The sequence below is a fragment of the Haemaphysalis longicornis genome, unplaced genomic scaffold (assembly GCF_048455015.1).
Source record: "Haemaphysalis longicornis isolate Haplotype H1 unplaced genomic scaffold, Haemaphysalis longicornis Haplotype H1 scaffold_5, whole genome shotgun sequence".
NCBI classification, from domain to species: Eukaryota; Metazoa; Arthropoda; class Arachnida; order Ixodida; family Ixodidae; genus Haemaphysalis; species Haemaphysalis longicornis.
In genome coordinates this window covers 5,120,570-5,146,931 of record NW_027526385.1, presented here as the reverse complement: position 1 = coordinate 5,146,931, position 26,362 = coordinate 5,120,570, and the positions used below count along the sequence as shown (strand labels likewise).

At 46.4% G+C, this 26,362-nt stretch overlaps 1 protein-coding gene across 1 annotated transcript; it reads right to left on the bottom strand.

The window, feature by feature from the left end:
* Positions 1 to 3,361: 3,361 nt before the first annotated feature.
* LOC144138980 (uncharacterized) lies at positions 3,362 to 5,222 on the bottom strand. Its single transcript, XM_077671484.1, has 3 exons — positions 5,210 to 5,222; positions 4,430 to 4,603; positions 3,362 to 3,560 (listed from the first exon to the last, which is right to left on the bottom strand). Exons 1-3 carry the CDS (start codon positions 5,220 to 5,222, stop codon positions 3,379 to 3,381), a joined length of 369 nt encoding a protein of 122 aa, XP_077527610.1. The 3' UTR covers positions 3,362 to 3,378.
* Between the last annotated feature and the right edge of the window lie 21,140 nt (positions 5,223 to 26,362).

Here is a 26,362-nt window from a genome sequence, read left to right as displayed (position 1 = left end):
ACCTAGGTGGTGCATCAGGGCTTCAAAACCGAGTACAGCGGCTGTCAAAACCGAGTTCGGAAAAAGCACCTAATCATTGAGTATACTGTAGAGCTAAGTAACCTTTGTGCCCGTGCAGAATCTAGTCTGTTTTAATGCGTTAAAGCTACCTCTATCGCTATCTCTCTGGTTTCGTAACAAAAGAATTCAAAGCCGTTGTGCCCTGTCAAGATGGGTGACCAGCGAAGCTGTGAACGCCGTCGTAAGACAACTTTATTTATTTGCGTAAGATTTATTGCGTCCCCCACTCTCACTTAGTAACCACAGTCATAATGGTTTACTTTGGTTGTCACTATGATACATGGCGCCCATAAGTGAAATTACATACCTAATAACGTGATGAATAAAATGAACTATTGTGTGGGCCTTAAAACACTATTTGCAAAGTTTGTATGCAACATGATCATTGCGTTTTTGTTGTGTTTTGTTTGTTTGAATATAATTATTATTATGACAGTGTTATGTTATGTGGTTATATGGTTTTTCAAGTGATATGTTATGTTGTGTTATTATACGTTATGATATCTTCACTTACCTTGTATTTTTCAACGTGTATTTGTTGCTGTCGCTTCAAATATAGCGTGTTTTGCATTGGACCCGCTACTATCGAATCGTCTATGGGTTCAAACACTGTATTGAATCTTTCTGCAAATACGAGATGAATAAACTGAAACTAAACTGAACTGATACACACGGATCGGCATACTCGCAACTACCCACACATTCTCGTGCAATGTCAAATCGAAGCACGTACGCCGCTAAGTGGTCGGGCGGGCCAGGGGGAAGGGGGGGAGAAAAACTTGTATTCCAGAACACGCCAGCGCGACACGCGCTGGATGAAAGTGTCTCCCTGATTGCAGCAATCCATGTGCTGCCTTCGCCTCCTGGCCCCTGGTAACCAACCATAGCTGATCCTCCAATGCGGGTCGGTATTGTATTACAAAACAAACATCTCCAACATGAAAAGAACAAACCACTTCCTTTTTGGGATCTCAAATTTTAAAAAATGTGGTTTCCACATTCGGCGGAGCAATGTTCAGGTCCCGCCATTCGTGCAGTTCTACGTGGGGGCTCGTTAATTACCGGTGGTGGTGTTATAGATTTGTTTGTACCTTACATATAGTCACGCTACACGACAAGATCGGAAGCGTGAGAAACTTTATATTGATGAATATTTGTGAACATTAGTGAAGATTTGTGAACATTAGTGAACATTACATTATATTAGTGTAGAATATATTAGTGAAGATTTGTAGGACGGTAGTATTCTGCAGCTGTCATCTGTCAGAAACTTTTTTCTGAGTACATACGATACGACCCATTTGCCTTTGTGACTCTGCCCCGGTCAAAGAAACAAGTTCGGAAAAAAACACATCATCATATACTCGTAAACGTTGGTTTAACAGTAAGTTCCAGAAATAAGTGAATTTTTGAAAGTATGCGAAGTTGCGAACTGATTTTATTCCTTGGGAGAAAGAAGGATATGGGCATAAAGAGATTTATATGTAAATCTCTGCAGACGTTTTCATGAAAATGGACTCCGCGGTGAGGGAATAACTGCGAGTTTAGTTTAAATCGTTCTGACGAGAACCAAAAAAGTTATTCAACTGGGTGACAAAGGAGGGTCCCAGATTCTAATCTGGTGCTTCAACCGTTCAGCCAGGATGGGAATGGTTAGGGGAAATTTTTATTGGTGTCGCGCGTGGAGCGTGACCCATACCTGCACTTGAGTAGTCTAAAATACCAAGCGCTTCTTTCGCGCAAGTGTTGCCAGCATGTACATTTCTTTATGTCGACATGCACATGAAAACTTTTCAACTCCGGCCTGCCTGGAGTCCGTGTGCATATACGGCCTAAGGGAGAGTTTTAGCACTCTGTTTCCTCCGTCTGTTCCGTGATTACCGTGTTTACAGGAACCCAACTGCGCCTGCGCAGTCAGGCACGGCGAGAAGAACACCCCCCACCGTAACGAATGCACGGACATGGCGAGGGCCGGCCCGCGGAAGTAATCCACTTTACAGGAACGAATGCGCAAGTGCCCAGACGGGTCCTGGTCAACACGGTACGAACGGAACGTACGGAGCATACGGAGTGCTAAAACTCCCTAACGACAACGGTTTCCAGCGCCCGGCCCGGCCTTGCTACTGCTCAGAAGCTCGCCCTCTAGAAAATTTCTGTGAATATGTTCTGCCACGGTGCGCCTGAATGAGCAATGGTGGCGCCCGCGGGAACAAATTCACCAGGTTCAGAAGCCCGGCGCTTGATTTGACTCGAAAATTTTTTCGTGCGCTGCGACATCGCGCAATGCAATCGCCATGCCTGCATTGCGCGATGTGACAGGTTGCAGACCACATTCTTCAAGTCACATCGTATGCTGGGTGCCTTCGTTGGCCTATTTTACCGCTTTGATAGCAGTGATTGGCCTCCTCAGTGTATTGTGGGGAAGCTGACTCGCGGACCCTTTTTGTGGTGTGCACACGGCGGGGAAGGTCGAACACGACTGGCATCAAGACCGCTCAACTAAGCTTTCAAGGGCGAAGCACTAATTAGGGGGTTGGGCTGTCATCGTCTCCTGTCATCGTCTCCTGTAGTCACGGTAATAAAACACCGGGACACTCGTTTTCGAACTCCCTACGCTAGAACGTAACGCGTACTAAAAGAACACACAGGGACACTCGCTTTCCAACGGCTCGCGCTAGAACGCTTAGTGCCTCAAAGACACCAGACTTTTACAGCAAAGCTGTATACCTGTACCCCCAACTGCTTCATCTCCGTGGGCAAAATTACGGCCAGTCTGCGTCGTATGTAATTGCATAAATCCGGTTCGGCGCCAAAAAGGACGCCACTGCCTGAGCAAGCGCACGATCGCTTCTCCCACCGGCCCTTTTCCGTCGCCCAATCAGCGTGCGCCATGTAGCAAGAGAGAGACCTACAATTTTTTAATACACTTGAACACTGCATGCTACGCCTCGCCAGGTTTTACGTTAGTGGAGGTGGCCCCGCATTTTTCGTCAGGCTTCCCAGTTAGTGCGAGGCTGAGCGCGCTGTGGCCTATCAAGCGTACTCGCACAGCCGGAGAGCGCTCCAAGAAACGACAAGTATGGAGTTTTAACAGCCACGCCCACTCCCCATACGAACTGGGGCGCTTTGCGATAGCCCCGTGCACACCAGTCCAGCACCAGATTTCATGTTATAGATTGTGACAAGAGACCGTACTGTTTGAGCTAGAATCGCCAGAGGCTCGCAAGGTAATTTTTACTCCTGCCAAGTCTGCAGCCGGACTTGGACCCCGGCCCCAGCCCGCGCGGGTGAGCCGCCTCGGCCGAGCACCCTTTTAGCTCAGTGCTCGCAGCGTTCCTGGCAGGCCTTCTGGCTGTCGAAGCGGTTGCTGTTCCCTCCGCAGCCCCCGTATACGAACATCTCGCACTTCTTGCTGTCCCTGCGGTAGTAGTACATGGGCAGAGTGGCGAAGCAGGGCCCGCTGTCGAAGTCGAGCTGGCAGTCTGCATCTGACGAGCCACCTGCACATCAGAACGCATGTTTCTCTTGCGGTGGTCGAACAAAGTTAAAGAGCTTTCGTGAACAAAGTTAAAGAACTTTTACTCTGTTCCTACCATCCGTCTTCAGTTTTCCTACAACCCATAGGCACCGCACGAAACGTCCACAAAAAAAACACGCTTGACAACGGTTTGAGTAGCTGCATTGAGAAGTAAATCTCTCGTAATAGACTCGTAATAGTTTAACAATTTGTTTCTTCTTTCTTTGAACACCTCCTTGCCCAGCGTTTGTCTTCTGTAAATTCTCTGCAAGTCATCAACCCGTTCTTTGAGTTCTTTGTCACAGAAATTCAGTCATACCTTAATTCAAAAGCGTAGATTTACAGTGAGGATCCCGTTTGAAGGACGCAAGGAACACACGGAAGCATGGAAGTAACAAAGTGAGGATCAATATGCTGGCTGCAAGCTATTCTCGCGACCTCCGGATGGAGCATTGTGATTTATATGGACCGCCGGCTTACCTTGTTGATTTGTTGCGTTGGTTTCAACGCGGCCTTCTTGGTGCTTCTTATTGTCGTCCCCCTTATTGTTGTGCTCGTTCTTATTCTTGTCGTCCAACTTATTCGTATGCTCGTTCTTCTTATTCTTGTCGTCGCCCTTATTCTGGTGCTCGTTCTTCTTATTCTTGTCGTTCAACTTATTCTTATGCTCGTTCTTCTTATTCTTGTCGTCGCCCTTATTCTGAAGCTCGTTCTTCTTATTCTTGTCGTCGCCCTTATTCTGAAGCTCGTTCTTCTTTGTCTTGTCGTCGCCCTTATTCTGGTGCTCGTTCTTCTTATTCTTGTCGTCGCCCTTATTCTGATGCTCATTCTTCTTCTTCTTCTTGTCGTCGCCCTTATTCTGATGCTCGTTCTTCCTACTGTCGTTCTGCTTATTCTTGTTGTCGGTATGCTTGTTCTTCGGGCCTTCCTCGCTGTCTTCCACGTTCCAGTCCTTCTCCTCCTTGGAGTCTCCCTTGTAGCAAATTCTCTCGCCGCACCAGTAAGGCTCCCCTGCGCCACCTTTCTCTAACCAATGGAGTAAGAGGGAACTATAAGAACACCACATTTTGTGCTCTCTCGGGGCGGCCAAAAATTGAGCAACAGAGAGAAATGTGCGAAATCACGCAGTTCAATAATACCTGAAGCGGAGCGTGTGGCACCTTCGCCGTTAAACAGAAGCGCATGCTTTAGAAGCGGTTAGTTTTGTTCGAATCGTTCGTAAAAATTTCCGTCTCTCTCTCTCTCTCTCTCTCTCTCTCTCTCTCTCTCTCTCTCTCTCTCTCTCTCTCTCTCTCTCTCTCTCTCTCTATCTATCTATCTATCTATCTCTCTCTCTCTCTATCTATCTATCTCTCTCTCTCTCTCTCTCTCTCTCTCTCTATCTATCTATGTATCTATCTATCTATCTATCTATCTATCTATCTATCTATCTATCTATCTATCTATCTATCTATCTATCTATCTATCTATCTATCTATCTATCTATCTATCTATCTATCTATCTATCTATCTATCTATCTATGTTTCTCTGTGCATGCGTGCGTGCGTACGTACCTATGTACGTGCGTGCGAGGCATAGAGGTATTCTGCGATATGTTCGACACCAATCCACGCCTTCCTGCCATGTCAAACCTGACGTTGGCATAAGGCCTCAACGAACATATCAGCTGCCCATGCTCGTCTCGACTAAAGAGCGGACATTTCGACAGGTTTGTTCTACTCAGCGGATCACTCTGTTACCTGTTTGACATCCTTGTACTTTTACTTCTTGCTGATCTTGTTGTTAGAAACATTTAACTTCATTTGATTTGATTTAAGATGCTTTCCACTATTATGCAGCCTGTAGACGTCAAGATTGTAGATTGGAAGTGCTCAAGTGTAGAATGAACTGTGCCTGGTCGGAGTCAGGAAAATTCTTCCCCAGTTGTTTTCTGCGTGTTGTCTCTGTGCTAAATCTGGACGAAACCTGCGCGTGTGCACTCCGACGCCAGGAAGATTCCTTCGAGAAACTGAAGGTGACGCTTTGTCGACGGCAAGTATTTGAATGGCGTCTCTGGTTTTGTATAATGGATATTTGCATCTGTTGACAACTGCACTACGCGAAAACACTGCCCGAAAGCTGAAATTACAATGACTATGTATTGAACAAGGGCAGCTAAAAATTTTTGTTGATTTACTTGAACAATGGAAAAGGCGCAAATTACACGGACAAAAGGAGAAACAAGCACGACACAGGCGTCACCTCCAAGTGAAGTTCATTTTTGAAAAAAAAAGAGATAAGTGAGGTTATTTAAATTGTAATGATGACGAACGGTGTACATAGTGCAGTCACAGCCGAATGGCTGTGCGACATGAGCAGTAACTGCGCAAGCGGCATCGCTAGTGCCAGGTGGAGTACCAGCGTTGATGACGACGACGACGAGCGTCAGTCTGCAGAATCGCCAGCGACGAGTGCACGAGTGTAAACCGGCTCCATCTTGAATCTCGATTCGTGCTTCTCCTCTGCTATTTCGGCTCTGAGCAACAAACCCTTTTGGAAAATGTTTTCTTGTAAATGTATTTTTTTAAAGAACCTCATTAGTGACGTCATGTGTGCTTAGTGTATGAATACAGCTTTCTTGTTTCAAAATAAAGCTCATTTGGGAGTGGCGCCTTGTCTCTCGTACTTGTCCGTGTTATTAGCGCCTTTACCCCATTTGAAGTATGTCGAACCAACTCGCCTACATTAAGCTTCTGCTATGCCAGTTGATACGTTTTAAAGGAGTACTGACACGAAATTTTCGTGTTACGTTTTTTTTCGCTGCTATGCGTGCCTACCAGCCCGCTAATCATAGAATGACAGATTAGACGGTCGAGAGCAGCGTAAACATTCATTTACGGCGTCGTTTATTTGTGCCAGTTACGGTTTCGACTGAAAAACGCCGAGCGGACGCCATAACAGGATGTATCACATGACGTCACCATTCTTGCCGCATCGCTGCCTCTCTGGAAGCGCGCGCGAGCGCGCGCGCGCGCTTAGACCGGCCGAGGTCTTCGCCGTCCCCACAGGCCCGGGCAGCATGACGTCGGTCCCAAAACCATAACGTGTACACACGCCCGAGCAGCGCGCGCCAACCACAGCCAGCGCGTCGGCTTTGTCACGGGAGCCCCGACGTCGGCAGTTTGGGGCAAGTAGCACATGATGTCATGTCGGCCCGCTCTGGGCTTTCTCGTGCGGGCGAAGATTAAAATGGATTTTAAATATGTTTCGCTGAAGTGTTGCTGTTGAAACTTGCTGGGAGATATCTCCTGATAAAAAGGAAGCGTTTTACATAGTTATCACAGCTTTGAAATTTCGTGTCAGTACTCCTTTAAGGCGAAAGCGCTCGGTGCCACATTCTGCGAAAAAGCGTCGTTGTTGTTGTTCGGTCGAGAAAGTGGCCGCGGCTGTAAGAAGTATATAAATAAAAAATCTGCAGAGATTCAGAGAATTAATTATCTACTAATTCGTCGCATTCTTCTGCCTCTTGTCTGGAGCGTAAGTTCTTTACAGACAGATTTGGCTATAGGTAGCCAAATACGGAGGGCTATTTTATTGTTTTCAAGTTTTATTTTGTTTCTCCTCGCCAATGATGTAAATTTATACCATATTATAGCAATTACTTGCCTTTACCTCGCCAATTATGTGTTTTGCCGCAGATGCCAGGCGTACAGGGTTGGTCCGCTTTCGCTATTTTTTATTCGTATTTACAACGTTCTTTTCTTGCCTTTTTGTTTTAGTTTACTAGTCTTCTTTTTATGGAGGATCCTCCAAGAAATATGCCTTATGCGTATTTATAAGATGCACATTTTTTTATTCCGTCTGTTCATTTTTTTTATTTATTTATCTTTTTTTTTTCAAAATTCTGCTCCACCAATTATCTTCACTTACGCTACTATGGGATAAAATGTGTTCCTTCCACCAGTTAGGCATTTCGGTCCTGGCTTTGGGGACTCTACAAAGAATGCTACGCATTAAAAACACATGTGTGATCCTGTGGGTTTTGAACCCGGTTCTCCGCGGTATAGCCGTATGTGCTGCACCGACTGTGCTATCCAAGCACGTTGCGAGCGGTAGAACAAAAGTTTTGTCGTTGTTGTTCTGTTACTCGTAGCACATCTGCCACTTGAGTGACTGGCCCGGAATCGTGGCCTTTGAACAAAATTCACAAAACTGTAAAACTGTGAATTACAAACGTAAAAGTTAAAGAACAGTGCGTTCCACATGATACCTGAACGTGATGGCACGTAAATAGAAAAGGGGCACACCGGCCGCGCAGAAACCTGATTTCAGGGAGGCTGCGGCGTGGGCCCATCAGTTTGTTGGCGTAATTTGCTCAGTAAGACGAAGAAATGTAACGAAAAAACGGACGCAAGCACGGTGAAGCAGAAAAGAAGCCGGTCGAAGTAATTCGTGCCAAAAGACGAAGCTTGACCAAAGGCGAAGGAAGAGAAGCGAATTCGATGTAGCAGTAAAGGAATTGTTAACAAGAAGCGCCAGGCTTTCGCCTTTAAAGCACGCAAGCAGACCTAAGTGGCCCGGGGAATTTTTATGCCAAAGCATACACTCTAAGAACTAAAGGAGTCCCACCAATTCCCAGAGGGAATAGAAACCCTTGTCCCATATACGATTCCCGTTTCCAGCATCAGGCAACTCCCTTTTTAGCAGAATACCCTTACCCTTCACAAGGGAGTCGCAGGCCTCTCGCGGAGAGGGGGTCGAGGTATTCTCACCGGAGTTGCGGGAACCGCGTCCGGCAATTCCCTCACCACGGATCGAATAATTCCTCCAGTCAGGGAGTTACACAATTCTTTACCAGAATCTTGCTATACCTCTGCCACCCCTCAGAATTACCTTATTCCACCAAACAGCATTTTGCAATACTTCACCAGGAAGGGTTAGCGTACTCTTTTCAGAATCATTGTATTCTTTCAACCAGAGTCCCCTAATGCCTCCTCAAGGAGGGCTAGCTTACTCTTTGTCAGAACTAATGTATTCCTTTAAAGCAGGATCTATGCACTACCTGCGAGTTGCCGAACTCTACTATTCAGAGGCAGCACGATGTTACCTTTAACAAGACTACACTTTAGCATCCACAACAGCATTAGTGTCAGCCCTCTTTACTTCATGCTTACAAACTGAAATACAGTAAAATTACTTCACAAGTAAACATAGCAAGGCATCTGTACAAAAAAAGCTGTCGTTTGTGCTTAGCCGAAAAAAAAAGACAAATCGTTTTCACACTGCATTTCATGCTTTATTTTGACATCCTCACACACGTCGCTCCACCTGTATTGCAGTTGCTGCTTTTATGACCGAAACCATTTGCTCTGTCGGTGGTAGGCCGAGCATCATCTAAAAAAGCAGACAGGTCCGCTTTGTCTTTGGGGCATACTGGATGTTGAAGGTCCAGTAGACCGCCAAAAGCAAAGCGAACGTGTCCACTATGTCCATAGCCGTCAGCTGGAGCTCTTCGAAGTGCACGGTCACGGCTCCAGATTTCTCCGCAGTTTGGCCCGAGAACAAGATCCTGGGGTAAAGGGAAGTCTCTCCTGGCTCCTGCATAAAAAGCACACAAATGCAAGTACCAGAAGAAACACAAGTAACAGTATTTTGCTCTTCCTTCCTCAGTGGACAAACCACTGTACAAAGCGATTCTCAGGAAAACGAATCGCTAGTTAGTAGTCTATACACTTAAAGCTAACAATTTAGTGACTACGCTAACGATTCATCAATGTAACATTCACAATTGTCTACTGATGAGGCAAAATGCTCCCTTTAGCAAATTTGAATAGCTGTGATGGTGATTGCTGAGCCTGATTCACAAGTACTACACTGGATTTCACTTACTCAACATACAGAAGAAAAATATGCATACCAGCTTTGAGAGCAAGGCCTCTGGCTTTTCTTTCACCAGCAGTGCAACTGAAAAGCCATCTGAGAAGAAAGAGAGCACGGATTAATTTAAAGCATCGGGGTCCTGATCCCCTATTCAAATTTTAAACCAACAAGGCCATCCTCCTCTTTTTTTCCAACCAACCACTTTCAGAAAAAGCAGCCAGACCAACAAGAGAACCTGCAACCTCAGCCCAACCTGCAAGTACTTGGTGCAATGGTGTTATCAAAAAGGATGGCTTGAAAACAAGCAATATTACAGCAAAACTGTCAGCCTCTCATTATTGGAATTAATCATGGGATCAGTGAACAGTAACAAGGCCGAATCATGGAGAGTAACAAGAAGCAAGCAGAAAATAAATGCCGCACAACCGCATTCCTAATCCCCATCAATCTTGAAGCTGCACATCGAATCTTACTCGTGACCAAATAAGTTTGTTAAAAAATACTGCAGTGTTTGGCAGTTTGAAAAAGCTACAGCATTAATGCACTGCAGTGGAAGCGACACATTTTTAATCAAGCAGAAAGTTGGTTACGCAGTTATGTTATGTCTCTAATGACATTTATAATAAAACACAACTAAGGTCAGTCGATGCTAGAAAGCAAAAGTGCATGCAAATGACACCATGAAGGCTAAAAGACAGATTTTTATTTGCGAGATGACTATGGCAAAGTGACCAAAGATGAAGTGTTTATTACTTACAGCTGCCGGCCGCATCAGGCATCTTTGCTCTCTTTCTGCTTCCGAACGCCAGGCGATCACAATATGTTGTTGAACAGCACTATTGTAGAATAGCCCTGGAAACATCCACGGGAAACACCTTTACGTCGTAGCGCCTGTAATAAGTAAAAAAAAGTTCACTATAATGCTAAATGCACACTGCTTACTAAATACAGCACCCAGCAGCAGTTTTACCACATGTCCGCGTGAAAATATTCAGCCTAAAGTTCTATAGCTTGTCAACACTCGCTATGAAACAAAACGTACTGCAGTATTCATTTTTCAATACTACGTTTTACGGTAGCCGTTACTTGGCTCTTTCTTGAGAAAACAGTACGGAATTTCACCGAAAATGGGCTTCACTCTTATTGCAGTAGCGCAAGGTAATAAGAAAAAAGTCCAATAGACAAAGCAACACGCCAGCGGTTCCGTGATATTTTGTTGTGGCTACTGTAGCCACATAAACAATTAATCGCGATGAAATTTCCTGCCGTCAACGTTTTATTAGCGTTAAGTATTGTTTTCTAACAACACGGGACCAGAGGATACAAGGCAACGCACTACACAATGGGTTCGGAACGCACAAACGTTCACGTTCTTTTTTTTTGCAAGACATCTATGCCAACTTGGAGGTTGAATTGAAACCTTGTGACCTTTGACTGCGTTATATTTTAAGGGGTAACCAAATAAAGCGACGCTACCAACCTAACTGATTGGGTAATAAACTGGTTACGGTGTTGCTGTCGCCGTCGCTCACTTCTGCCTCGTCAGACGCGCCAGATGGGAACGGAACCGACGGATAAGCCCGGCGGCAGTGTAATTACCTTGTCGCTCGACAATATATTTACGTTGCTCAAGAAGATAATGAAACGAAAGCCTAATTTATAGCTAGCGCTGGACACATGTACGATTAGTACACGCGATTCGCATGCGACTGATCGTTACGATTGATCGTTAGGGCCTGTTTTGGGTCGTTCGCTGGTCCGAGGAGGCTCACGACGTGCGACTGGCAAGCCAGATGCAGTCGTGCCATCATTGCGATCGAGAGTCCGCTGAGCCCCAACCGCCCGCAACAGGCTTGCGTTGCTCGGGTCAGCTCGGGTGTTGGGAACCTTAGGCTTAGCATTCTGGCGGACATTTGATCGCCGCTATCTGTGCAACTGCGGATGACAATCCGTAACACAACTTTTCACCACACTATCATCCTTTTTCTCGCATGTGAAACTTTATTTGGGCTATAACGGCCGTTTGAGCGATCGGTGACCAAGACATCTGCGTAGCCTGTTTGGATGCTTCCGCGCAGGTATCGCCATCTCTCGACCGCTCGGCGCACCGCGCGCCGCGGCATACACGGCCGGTCAGCGCAGGCTTGCATAGCGGCAGATATCTGATCGCCGCTGTTAAAATAAGCCCTGACAACAATCCCTAGCACAATTTTTCACCACATTAACACCTACTTTTTCGCATGTGGAACTTCTTCTTAGCGAACAGATTGATTCGGGAGAGCAGCGACAAGCGGTTGCTACCGTGGTCTGCGCCGGTTCGAGCCGCTGAGTGTGTCGAGCTGGCAGGCGCGGCCGGCGTGAGCGCGGACTGTTCCCGAAGGCAGAAAACGCTTCAACATTGCTTGCTTTATCAATTTCTTGCGAAAAAACGCGCGGAATCTGCAAATTCAGCTCAGCGATCGTCGTAGTTGACCATAAAGCAAAAACAGTGGGCGGAGCGACGCCGACGACACATCGCATGCGCGCATCGGGCCATGTGTCTCAAATTCACGCGTACGGCTACTCGTGGCGACAGTCGTAACGATCAGTCGCATGCGAATCGCGTGTACCAATCGTACATGTGTCCAGTGCCTAAAGAAGCCAGCTTAATAAATCCGCAACTCTTATACTGCACACGAGCCTTTTTTCAACGCATGCTGAACGCCGTGAACCCGCGATGGGAGCACGGCCGCTTGTTCGAAAAACACAAAGCCGGAAAAAGGATAGCTAGAACTGGTGTCACACAAATGAAAGCACATGTATGTGACCACTTAATTCTTCGCAAGAACCAACAAGGCTAAGCAGCACTCACGAGCGCCAGTTTTTATAAATAAAGCTGAAGTTTTGGCGGGAACGAGCGCGAGCTCGATCCCGTACTGCGCAAGAAAAACTGAAATGGTGACTTACGTTTTCAGCGGCGGCCGCAGCAGCCAAACGATGTTATTCCACCAGTCAGGTATACTTCAAACACAGCCACCGACACCAAAACGCACCTCACAGACACGTACAGGAGTACTACGGCGGTTTCAATGCCACAAAAGAGACGGAGACATCGGAGAGACGTGTCCGTCCGCCAGCACCGCCGCGATGAAAAGACCGCGCAAAGGTACAACGCTCAAGTAGTCCGACGGACACCGTTGCGTTAGAACACACAAATGACCCATTCCTAGAGGACGTGTAACACTACCTCGCACGCTCTTTTGAATACGCTGCACTTTATTTTAAGTACGCTTTGTTTCATGGCCCGGCGCTGTGGCTGTTTAGATAACTACTTTTTCATACGATTTCAAAGAGTTCGCGTCCGCCATAGAGGTGTCTGCCTTTTTGCACACCTGAAAGCGTGCAGCTGAAGTTGATAGAGTCGATATACTGTTCTATTCTCTCTCGCGGAGGATATACGAACTCCATCGATGCGAGACAGAGTCGGTACGCTGTTCTATTCTCTCCCGCGAAAGGGGTACAACCGCCGCTTAGCTCCATCAAGAGCGGGGAGAGTTCGCCAGCAGTTTTATTCTGGTTTCGTAGTAGAGTGAACACGCCATCTAACGCCACGCGTGGTGCGGACGGTGTCAAACGACCCTGGCAGGAATAGGAACGCTGTTTGATTCTTCAACTACTCCCCACATTTCTTAGAGTGTAGGTGGCTCCTGGAGCGGCTTCATACGGCAAGAAAGATCCCCATTGGCTACGAATGCAGGGATGCGCAGCCTGACGACCTCTTCGCTGCTGCTGCGCGTCGTCTGGCTCCACAGCAACCACGTCACAGTTGCCAAGGGCCCAGCTGACGTGCTGGCCGTCTAGCAGGAGGGGGAGAGGCGGGCGTGCACCGCAGTGACATTAGGCTTAGCGTTCCGCCATGATGTTGAGGGACGCGAGGCTGATGCTGCAGCGGGGAGCAAGTGACGTGATCGACCGATCATGCGTACACCAGCGAAGAAGGCAAGTGAGCGCAACAACGGGGTATGGCGCAAGAAGAGAGAAGGCCACGCAGTAACGGAACTTCATCGGTATGGCCCGAATGTGTGCGGCCATTACCGCATACGAATCTCGCAAACACAGCGTAGCAGCTTTCGCACCCTTGAAGGCCCAACCACATGCACGCGTAAAACCGACGTACTCGCGCAACGACGTAAACCGGCGTAAGCGCGTAAGTAACCGACGTACTCCGCCGTACGCCGAATGCATTGCTTCGCGCTTGTTACGCCTAAGTCAGAGCCAGATAGGCATCGACGCAAACTTTCGGGCCCACGGTGTTGACGTAGACCTCTGGCGGTGATGTTATCTGGCGGCCAGGTCACATAACAAGAAAGCTAATTGATAAATAAGCTAACTATACTATTAATTGTGCGATAAAACGAAGGAATTTGTAAAATACGGAGAGCAAACAACCGGACAAAACACGCGAAGCAACGAGCAACTATGGGAGCAAGGCAGTTTACGCCAAATGTAACGGAGGGTTCTGTGCCTGCCAAGTATGCACACTAATCCTTAACGTTTTTTTAATGTCCCAAGAGCTGTTTTAGTTGTTTCTGTATTAAATATACGTACTTTTGTGAGAATATGCATTATTTGTTTTATTTTAGTTAAAATGTAGTTGAACTGGTCGTCACAATTAAAGCTGAGTCGGGGGTAGTCGAGCCACACTGCCCGGCGCATTGGTTTACGTATAGTGAACTAGAATACTTCACTGTAGTTTACGCGCGCGTTGCGTCGATATGCGGTCGATGCGGTTTTACTCGCCCCCTGCGACATTGCCGGTCGGCGTAAAAGCGGCGGCGTATGTCGCCTGTCGTTGCGTTGCGCGAGTACGTCGATTTTACGCGTGTACGTGGTTGGGCCTTTACAGCATTTTTTACCCCGCTCATTGGTTGCGTCAACGCGACCTTCACCTGCCAATATTTCACGGACATTAGTTAATAATTGTGCCAGCGCAGGCTCTCTCGAACGTGTTCGTGCATTTAGTCAGGCGGTTGTTTATATACGCCTGTATCGTTCGACATTGTCCACGGGTATGTACGTGTCGGAGCGCATAACAGAAGCCATAATTTCCAGAAATAGCTCCTGTCACGTGCGCATCATCGATGCACAGAAAAAAGACCATTTTGCGTCATGCGAATCGCTACAAAGGAATGAAAAAAAAGTATATGTTGCTTGCTCTCATGGAACTACATGCCAACGTGCGTAGTTGTGTTCGTGAAGTTGTCTCTGTCAGCTAAAATATCTATCGCAATCACCTGCACTTGCATTCAGTTCACTTCCTAGAACCTGCCCTGGAAGAACCGCAAATGACTTTACGTTACGCCGCCGTTCCTATAAAATTGTAGATGACAATCTCCCATTGTGACTGCTGTTTCCACCTGTTCAGTGCCGTGTGCACCTGTATTCCATAACATTTTATCGTTGCTTGTGTTCCGGTTTTTTTTTTTTTACATTTCCTTTTTTCTAGCTTGCGTTTATTTTTGCCTGCATGTTTAGGTACAATGGCCCTAAATCTTTCGGTGGGGGATGCGCCATGTATATTTCGATGCATATTCTTATGCTGGCACCACAAGCTTTGCTCACTTGAGGAGCCACAAAAATATACTCTCCTTACGTTTTCGTGCATAGGCGATATTCACGGAGCTGTGGCACGCCTGATGTGGTGCAAATACACAAGTGAACCTATTGTTCTATGGCCTTAATTTTTTTTCGGGGTCGTATGTGCGCTCTTCGTAGCGTGGCCGTACACAACTATATAATGTACAGTCATGTACAAATTAAACGCGAGCACGAAAATATGAACCAGAGCACATAAATAGCGCGATTTCTTTCCATGAAAGTCAAAATGACGCGTGGCCTAGTTACAAAAACAAAGTTGGGAAATTTGGCTTTCGAAATATACTAATAGCGCGCCATTATTAAATCTCAACGAACAGTATTTTTCAATTTTTCGTGTACTGGTCCGTATTTTCATGTTGTATTTCATTTGCTGACGACTGTGCACACTGTTGTCGGTTTTGATTAGTGAATTTGCGACACTTAGAAGCATTCTAGAATTTGTGTTTTGCACATACCTTCTACGAAGGCCGTATCACCACAGAAAACCCGTATTTGCTTTCTATCGACTGGATATCCAGGCGTGCGTAATGTGGTACCCTCGTAAATTGCCGTACATTTTAATTTTCATTGCAGCGAGAAATGTTGCAGCGGCTGTCAGGTGGCGCCACGTGTTCACTTGGAAATGGCGCTGCACAGTCTCTGTGAAGTCACCGACTTGGGGAATTCCATTCGCACGAGTGTTGCTGCTTTCTTGCATACGGAGCTCGTGGCTGGTGTGGTGATGCTTTGCAGTGGCTGCGATGGTGACAACGATGCTATGTGCGAATTAGTCAATAAACTTTGTTGCACGAAGGATGGTTACTCGGCCTGGCTTTTGGTAGGCTGTAAATTGAATTCGTATATGCAGAGACAGTTGCACGATTTCCTGAGAGGCGTGCAATATTCTGGCACCGCGCGCCACCGGCAAGACTCCCTTCTCCCAGCCGTGATGAAATAGTACACCCCACATGACCCGCAAGGGTGGCGCGAAACCTCCGTGCACATTCGCAGTAGCGTAGTCACCGTGAGGACGTATGGCTTCGTGTCCCGTTCGCTCCCCACTCGAAGGGGCGAAGTACGGCGACTACGCCATTCGTCTATTACGTGTTAGAGAGGTAAGACATTGCTCCATGCGAGAGATTCTAGGCAACATGAAGACGATGCCAGTGCAATGCGGCCGCCCGTATGCTCGAAATTCTTTACACCTCGCACGCTTTCAACAGGAGGCCCTTGACTTTTTCAGGTCATTTTCAATGCACAGAACGGACGCGGGGAACGAGACTTGCGCTTAAAGCTCAGCGTACGTGCATTATGTCTAGAGAGAGAGAAAGAGAGAGAGAGAGAGAGGTCTTTAATGAAGTCAAGCGATGTTAGCCGGGCTAAAATGCCTAACTTGCTACGCCAGTTAATGACGTGATGAAGGTAATGGCGATGATGTTCAAGAACTTGATGCGCACAGAAACGGCGAGTTGTCCCCAGCGACTGGTCTAGATCTGTATGTTGCAGGTACTCTATCAGAACTTATGTTGCCCGTATAGCACGTTTGGGACAAACCCATGATCATAAAATGCCATTTAGCTGAATGGGTTGGTCGACCGAACATCCGCAATGTAGAAAAAATCTAAAACTCTTTTTACTAACCGTAAACAAGAGTCATGCTACTTACCTGGCTTAGTCAAATGTTGTTTGTGACCACGTTTTCGTGCGCTCGTCACTGCGTGTGATAAGAGAAAGAATTGAACAACGCGTGATAAATCGTGCCATGCACTTCCCTCGCCAGCAGCGCGTCATTTCAAAATGGCGTCCGGTTCTTTACAGTATCCGGCCTCTGCACAGTCACCAGAATCACGCGGCCAGAATATGAAAAATGCGAGGCTCAACGGTTGCGTTGCAAACAAAAGGCGCTCACCGGAAACAAGAGTGGCTAGTTGGCTGGTTGGCTAGCTTTTCAACGCCCAGAAGAAAAGGCTGGATATAGTCTTGAAATTTCGGAAGTACTATCCTACCATGCCGTAAGAGCCCACCAAGAATGAATTGTTTACAAAGAAAGGAAGTAAAATACGCTCAAGTGTATTTACCCAAATTACTTATTATCTCGCAGTTCTGTTGACGTATCGAACTGTTTTTTAGATGCGAAGCATCTCATGCTCGGGGCTGTGTCCCTCCCTCCCTTGTCGTTGTTGTCCACCGTCCGCACACCCACTGCGCATGCCTGGCCAGGCACCGCTGATGATGATTGTGGCAGGATGCCCCTAGGGGTTGGCCAACCAAAGAATCCATCACGAGTTAGCTTCGCGTTCAACCACCGTTGTCATCTTCCCGTAGGGGAACCCTGAGTAGTATGCGAGGCATTCCTCCTCTCCTCTCCGAAGCTCCTCTCCTCTCCGGGATTGCGCAACGAATGGCAACACCTGCGGCTCCGCGCGCGATAATGCGAAGCAGCTTAGGGTTAGAGACGCGACGGTAGCCGCTGCATACTCCGCTGGAGGCGCCACTGTAGCTCCGCGGTATAAATGACGCGTGCGCGCGCTCCGCTCCTCTCATTCTCCTCCCGCAACGCTGCGATCGAACTGAAAACTAATGGGAACTTGAGTCGACCCCATGGCTGCTTCGCATACTACTCAGGGTTCCCCTACGGGAAGATGGTGAATTTTTCTCTTCTCATTTCTGTAACATCTAAAAGTGTCCAAAAAGAAGTTTGAAGGTTTGGTTCTAACCAACCCCTATGTGGTCAATCTGGGTTTAGCGCTTGTCCGTGTCGCTCTTTTTCGTTCCTCGTCCAAATACCATGCTTTAGGCGTGTAGAATGAAGTCCCAAATCGCCCAAAAGTCCGCCTTAATTTAGAGGTGAGTATGCTATTTTTACACCCCTGCGGGTATATGTCGATGTTCAGTACATTGATATACTGAAGCAGTTCTTACTAGGAAATGGCACCGACTCAATTGCCCAACCATTAATTCCAGAATGTGGCCCTCTAAACAGGTGAACGCGACATTTTGCAAGTGCACCCCCAAACAGGAGATCATCCAAGTCTGCAAAACTACAAAAAACTACAAAAACTACAAAGAACTACTCCCGCAAAAAACTACAGGCCAATTTCATTGATTAGTACCTGCTGCAAAATACTCGAACATATAATAGCAAGCCATTTATAGAAGCACCTTGAGGATACCAGCTTTTTGTTGAGTACCAACATGGATTTAGGCGCGAGGTATCCACAGTAAAACAACTAGTAACTGTCATCCATGACTTTGCAACCGCAATTGATAATCACCAACAAATAGATGCAGTATTTTTAGAACAGTCAAAGGCATTTGACCGGGTGCCGCACAATTTACTTCTGGCTAGACTAGCAGAGATTGGTTTACCCGACATTATTATTATAGTCATTATATATATAGACATTATATATATATACATTATATATTATATAGACATTATTATTATTATTATATTCAGTATTGTAGTTCGATGGATAAAGGCTTACCTTGGAAACCGTACCCAGTTTGTCGAATGCGACGGTGTTAGATCGGGTAGTCTACGTGTCTTGTGAGGAGTGCCGCAGGGTTCAGTTTTGGGACCATTGCTCTTCTTAGTGTACATTAATGATATTGCAAAATATATTGGTGGCGGCATAAAGGTCAAATTGTTTGCAGATGATTGCGTTGTTTACTCTGTTATCAAGAGTGGTTTTTGTCCGGCAATATTGAATGGAAATATTTGTAAGCTCGCGGACTGGTGCGATAAGAGGGGAATAGAAATTAATTTTTCAAAATCAGTTTGATGGTGTTTACAACAAAAATGAATCCGTTTATTCACACTTATGTTATTAAAAACCGTGATCTCGAAGTTGAAACGTCTGTAAAATACTTGGGCTTAACAATTACTAATAATCTGAAATGGAATGCGCATATTGATAATATTTGCAATAAAGCCTTTCAGAAGCTATGCTTTTTGAGAAGAAAACTGAAAGGATGTCCCTTATTATTAAATTAGAAGCTTATCGCACCTTGGTTCGCCGTCCTCGAGTACTCATCAATAGTTTGGGATCCGTTTCATGCCAAGGATATTACCAAGATTGAACGTATCCAGCGTCTTGCTGCACGGTTCATTTTGTCAGACTACAGGACATCGTCATCAGTAACAAATATGATAAGGAAACTCGCCTTGCCGCCACTTCAACTCCGCCGCCAGGTCGCCCGCCTCAAATTTTTGTATCTACTGTACGACAATAAAACCGGCCTGTTACGCGAAGATTATGTGCTTCCCGCACCACAAAGGTCGTCGAGGATAAATCACAGCAAGGCCATACGACCGTACTTCACCCGCACTAAAATATTTCAAAAGTCTTTTTTTTCCTAACACCATAGACCAATGGAACTCTTTGCCCCTATCGATTATGGAATGTACAAGTGTTGGTGCATTTGAACATGCATTGTATAATCACCTTTTGTAACCCTCTCCTGCTTGGGCAGCAATGCTGCCTGCAGTATTTCTAAATAAATAAATAAAAGTCGTGGCTGCAAGCACAGCTGCTCAAAAACGAGGCACGGGACTGCCTAGCCTGCAGTGTGTCCTTCGTTCCTCCTATGCGCCTAAGTTCACCGCGCATGTAATATTGATGCCCATAATTCAGGCTCGTCTAACCTTGCACAACGTAAACTGATTTTTATTTGACACACGGGCGTTGTCCAGTACTACCACTAGCAAATAGCGTGTAAGGTTCTTGTTGATTCCGCGTATCTCCTTAATACCCCTATGACACGACAGATCTAATGACATTTAGAGCAAATGTCATTCACTCTAAATTTCAATGATTCGGCGATACACGAGAATACCGAAGGACATTTCAGGCGAATGACATTAAGCGGCTAACTGAGGTTCGGGAGCTCCTTCAGCAGCCAAATGAGTAGCCTCGACAGCAGTGGCGCGTCACCAGCGAAGAAAGTTCAGTAATAAACCAAAGAATACTGTTTCTAAAAACTGTTAGTGAACATATTTTACCCTTCATGTTGTTTTTCAAATAAAGCTAGACAAACAAGAGCTAACAAAAAAAAATCTCGTCCCCGGTGCGCGCGCTACCCTAATGCGGATTTTTTACGGACTTGTCTCGGCTTGTGATGCCTACTGATGTCACCTAAACCGGTGATTGTCTTATTTTGTATTTTTTTTAAATAATCCCTCGTTGTGTTTTAAAAGGATATTATGTACGAAAACATTGTAGATGCACATGAAATATAATTTTGCGGTTTTGCGAGCTCGCTAATCGACACCGCTATCACTCTCAAATGACATTTGTTTCACCGTGTATACCCGCAAGGCCAAACCGAATGTCATTAACAGCTAATGTCATTCAATTTGAATTTCATTAGAGTTTCTGTGCGACAGGGGTATAAATTATTCCGACTCGCACTTCCCCCCCCCCCTTTTAATTTAGTATGTGTAACGGCATTTGATTTGGCATGGAAGTAGCATACATATGAGCGTTGTTTGCTTCTGTTCTTTCTCAAGAAGAGCAGCCGGGCACAGTGGTTTTCAAATTAAACACAGTAAGCGCAAATATACCTCAGTAAAATGGTTACCGTCTTTGCATGAACGAAGGATTTCATTTAGAAGCTGCTAACATCTGCATGCAATCCAAGTACGGGAGTATTTAAATTGTCAGAAATCATGCGCAGGATGAATGCGTGCGTGGGCGGGGGAAGGAGGGGGGGGAGGGGGGGGGAGTTTATTTGGCAAGCCCTTTCAAACAATGAACAGTGGACTGCTTCCATCATAAAAAGACTAATAGTGTACAAGCAATTCGTGTGCATTGTTTGTACATTATTCCCGGCAATTACTTATGGGGAGAACTGAAGAAGTTAATACCTTGAAGAAAACTTGGGTAAGCCCATCGATCCCATGGGAAGAGAGACGATGGGAGTGACGCTCAGGAACAGAAAACGAGCGTCTTGGAAGAGGGAACGATAAAGCGGGTGCAAAACGTCATATTGGAAATTGTGAGGAAGGAGAGGACCTGGCCTGCGCGTGTAATGCAGAGAGCTGGCACCAGGTGGACCGTCAGGGTGGCAAAATGACTACGAGAGACGGGACTCGATGGAGAAATTATGTACAATTACAAAAAACAAAAAAATTATGTAAAAAAAACTTACAGCTTTGAAGTTTTCTCAAAATTAAAATAGGTTGCTTAAGAACCATTTCAGTATTTGATCGTTTAATGAAATGACACAGCTTTGGTCCTGCACTGTACGCAGTATCGGTGCTATCCATACGTCAAAAGAAATTAAAGAATTCACCCAAATTCTAAATCACTTCCTTTACATGTCAAGTACTAACACTCCACTTAAGTCTCCCAGCATTGCCATAGGCTTCGTACACATTGAGCATCCCAGCTATTCTGCCTTTTTCCTATTAATGACCCACCCGAACTAAGGCCAGCCTGAAAAAGAGAGGCGCCGGCGACCCGTGAAAGAGCACCACGAGAGCCACTACAATGGCCTTACCGCACACGAAAGTGGAGACAACCAGAAGCCACACAACGACCGCCTCCACCGGGTTCCTCATAGTAGCTGCATTCGAGCCTGACATTCAGCTGCTGCTTTCGCAAATATCGGCGCCGTGTTCGCAGTTGGAAGCGACGTAGCAAGAGCTCCAATTTCTTCGCCGTACACAGAAAAACAGGTGTTTTGGGTGTCCCTGAAAGGAACCCCTTTGTGCCACCTCGGCTTCTCTTTCCTTTCTATCTCTTCCGTCTCTCTCTTTTTCTTTCTTTCAGCTCGTTTTGGTACCTTCAGTTGAGTCCAAACATGTAATGTTGCATTCAATTGAAGCCAACAAACTCAAATTGACTCATCAAAGGAAGTGAACTCAACAAACGTGTAGCATTGAGGCGAAACATGTAAATTGCGGTACAAAATTAAAATGCGGCTAGAGTAAAGACAACCACCCCTTTCAGTGGAGTCATTTGATAGTACTGTTAGTAATAACAATAACCGAATAACAGACTTCCCTTTATTAGTGAGAAAACTATCCATATATAGTACGCAATTTGTAGAATATCGGAAAACTGTTGGACAGCGCTGCTGGCAGTGTGCATTGACAATCGGCCACCGAAAAATAATCGGTACATTACTCCCGAGTCCCGCGCGCACTGCTCAGAAAGTAGTCGCTGGCTGCTATTTATTATAACTATTCACAAAAATTTTACGCATAAACGTAGCTCGTCTGAATTAGAAACTGCACTTGCGATAGAGCAACCGGACAGTTGCCCGAAATAAAACGACTGCTACGTGCCCGTCTACATTTAACGTAACTCGGAGTTATAAAATTCTTTACCGTGGCAATTGTTTAGCATGGCAGCTTGACAGCAGGAAACAAAGCCTAGCAGTTAAAGCCCTGCTTATATTTCTTAGTGACGCCTCTCTACATTCTCGGCTCTAGGTTGCGACAAAATTTAACAGACTGCAAAATTATGTCTCAGCAGTTTCTTTTTTTTTTTCCCATGGACGATAGTCCTGTGCTGAAAAGTGGACTGTAATCATCTCATTCAGGGCCCCATTATATGTGAGACGCTTATTGGTTTTACTGCTTGTACATAGTTCACTTGTCGCTTTCATTGTCATTTCCCATACCTCCCATATTCATTCCTTTCTCTTTCTGTCCCCAGTACCCTCCCCCCAGTGCGAAGTAGCAGGCCCAAGATCATTTTCTCAGGCCGACCTCTTCTCCTTTTCAATAAACATTTACTCTCTCTCTCTCTTTTTTCACGCCGTGGCAGCTGAAACACATGAGCAGTAAATCAGCTGTTCCGGTGTTTTTTGGGCATCTATTTTTTTTTTAATTTTTTTTTCACGCGTTCGCAACAGTCGCGTTTTTTTTAAACTTCGACTCTCTTCCTCCCCGCGCATGCTTTTGAATCCGGAAATTGTGAGTCTGGCTTGGCGATCTTCAATACGGCCCCATCTTCCTGGCAGTCTGCCGTAACCGTCATTCGATCTATTACGTCCAGCGGCATCCTTTGACACCACCACCCGAACGCTTCTTTGACACTGCCCTTAGGACCACCTGGACGCCAGAAAAATGGACTCCAAGTTTCCACCACTCCTCCACCACGCCTCCACCTCAAGTTTACACCACGCCAGGTGCCGCCTCCGGTCCCACCGGCAGGCGCGCGGGCCTTACTTCCAACCCGATTTTTCGCCATGATTATGAACCAACTAGCTCGTCTTCACACTCTAGTTCCAACCCGAGCTCCTTCGGTGGGCGCCATGAACATCGACCTAGTCAGCGGACGCACTATTTTTCCCGACACCCTGGCAGAAAGTATTACGCGCACGACTCCACAAGGCGACTTCTACAAGCCGCCGCATAGCCTTGCCGGCGGCACTTGTGGTAACGCAAGCTGCCCCTTCACGCATCCCACCACCACGCCTTCTAAGGAACAGTTGCACCAACGTCTATCGTCACCGTTGCGGGCTCAACGTAGCCCCCTACACATCTCGTGCTTCGACCCAAGGCATCGCGACGGCCAGATAAATACCTGGCCACTCATCGCACAGCTCAACGATCCCGCAGTTGCAAGCACTGCCAATACCGTATAGGCAATCATAATCAGTGCTTTCACAGCAAACCAATTCGGCCCAGTTCGACACGAGCCTTTGGCCGCTTCGTGTGCGCATGCGCGTGTGTGTGTGTATGTGTGTGCGCGCGTTAATGCGGGTGCGCCTGAGTGCGTGCACGTGCTTTTAGGCAACATCTTGAATCACACCTTGTAGAGAAACATTACAACGATGCTATTTAAAGCCTTCTGCGAATAATTTCTCTGCAACGTATGCAATGTTGATGATGATGATGGTTGCATTTTAATGGCGCAAGGCCAACTGGGGCAAAGAGCGCCAAAAAAAAAAGATGGTTAGCTACCACATATTAAAGTCTGCAATGTTGCAATGTTGCAAAACGTATGCAATGTTGGTTACTCGTTCAGAGAAGAAAGACTTCCGACTCCTTCCGGCGTACAGTGAGGCTGTAGACGACGCTAGTAATATTGTAGTAGTAACATTGTAGAAGTAGTAAGGAATGCCTCAACTGCCATAACTATGGAATTGTTTCTTGCTTTGTTTCGATCAGTTCATTATTGCGTGAGCAACAAACGGGGCATTTTGGGGCAAATGTCCCCCGTCGATTCTCTGACAGAGAGCGATAGAATAGCGGATAACAACTGAACGAGTGCGGATATGGGCGCAGCCGGTGGCGCATTGGCTACGGCGGCGCTGTGCTCACACCTCTGCCGAAAAAGTTGCTATGGTGACCTCAAGACAAGCGCGGCGCGCCCCCTTCTCTTCCGAAGCATTCCACCTCCGATGCAAAAATACAGTCTCTAGTTTCAAATATGTTGTGAAGCAAACGGGATATCATTAAGTAAACAGTCTGCGCCATTTTCAGAAACACTGCTCTCATTTTCCACACGAGCACAAACAGCTCCTTTACACTTTTTACACATACAAAAAAGAACAAGGTGGTTCTTAAAAGTGTAAATTTGTCAAACGAACAGAAAACATTGCACTGTGACGGAATCAAACGCACGCTCCATCAAAGAGATCGAAGGAGAAGTACGACGGAGTGGAGTGTTCACACAGAGTGTTCATACACGCATCTTCCGGTTGCTCGATGTGCGAGCGACCACAACGAAGCGGAATGTGGTATACAACTTCTTTGGTGCACTCCGTGAAGCGTGTGGCATGTTTCCTAGTGCACGTTTTTCGTTCTTCACTTTGCGACTCAGCATTCGCTATACCGCATAAGTTACTCAACTTGTTTTTTGCGGAGAAGACGACCTTTACGCCTGCCCGTTGTCCTACTTTCTTGGGCCGATGGGATACGCCATGAACTATACGATATAACCGCGACTTTCTTCTTGACTAGCTCGAGCTCCTCGTGCCTTCGCTTCCTCCGTCCCGCTAACTCGGCTAGGAGCCTTTCCGCTACGGCCGTCAGGAATTCCTTCGGGAAACCTGCCGCCCTGGTGGCGTGAACACGCCAACACACTGAAGACACGCACGGGAAGCAACCTCGCAGTTCATTGCACATTACGACGGAGTGTTCCCCCACAAACGTGTACAGGGGAAATAATCCTTAGTGTTTGGTCACTTCCGCGGAATGGAAATGTGGCCCACAGAGCCCGACGGTGTTGGCACAGCGCCTACGCGCGCTGTTTCTCCTCCTGCGGACACTGCCTCACTTCTCTTGGGTCTCTCCTGTTTTGTCTGTTCCGCGCTAACTTTTACTGCAGTTCTCATGCACCTGGGAAAGTGAGATTTCTCCAAATAAAACAATAACGAAACTAAATTTTGAACACTTTGAAACTCCCTGATTTGCGCACCGCAATAAAAGAGCGCATACTGGGCCTATAAAATGGCGGGACCCATCGCGTGCCTACGATGGCTCCCGCCCTATACGCCCGCTTCTTTTAGCATAGCGTTCTTTTCAGCATAGCATGGCACGAAGAAAGCCGTCCTCTGCATATGTATACCATGCCTTACCCGAAGCGGCTGCATACACAGGTGCAACACGAAATATATTCGACAAAGAGCTTCAACGAAGACTCCTTGATTGCCGCTTGTTCGAGTCAAGTCGAGTCGACGAATCAAGTTGACGCCCTGTCGAAACAGTCGCGCTTTGGGGAAAATCTGGATACACGTGTCGATGCGGAACACAATTGAAAAACACCATGAGAAGCTTATTAGCGTGTAGTTGCATTCTTTTGTGTAGCCGTCACCCACGTCTCGCCGGCCTTCTTCGAGCGGCGAACCCGTCTTTAAAGACCTCGCCTCGTCGAAAACAGTCGTACCCCTTTCTCTTGTTCTCTTCCGGAGCTTGACTGAACGCATAAAAAATGAAAAGTGAGACTGGCATTACCTGCACTAAAAGAGCATCTTGATCGGTACTTTCCCCCACACTTTATTTTTCTCTGCCCCGATTGCTCATCGTTGGAGTGTAAAGACAAACACCTGCGATTGTTTTTTTCTTCCTGCGATAATACTCATCCTTAGCCAAAAGTGCTCCGTAGTCCACATATGGGAAGGAAGCTACTTCGTACCGGGGCATCTTTTCCAATAACATTTTTACGCACAAACGCAAGTGTCCCTTTTGTGAAAACAGCTGGGCCATGTCTGAAGCCCCGTTTTTTCCAGTAAATATCTCGCTTGCGCAGAGGAGAATGCGCGGGTATGCAACGGCCGACGCCACTCGGTGGATATATCCTTCGTTTCAACTAACCCTATTGCACCATCCTTGTGCGAAACTTGGTTCC

Coding starts and splice junctions, on each gene's coding strand:
- LOC144138980 (XM_077671484.1), bottom strand. Junction 3,561..4,429: donor GAACGAGCATCAGAATAAGG/GCGACGACAAGA, acceptor TCTGATGTGCAG/GTGGCTCGTCAGATGCAGAC.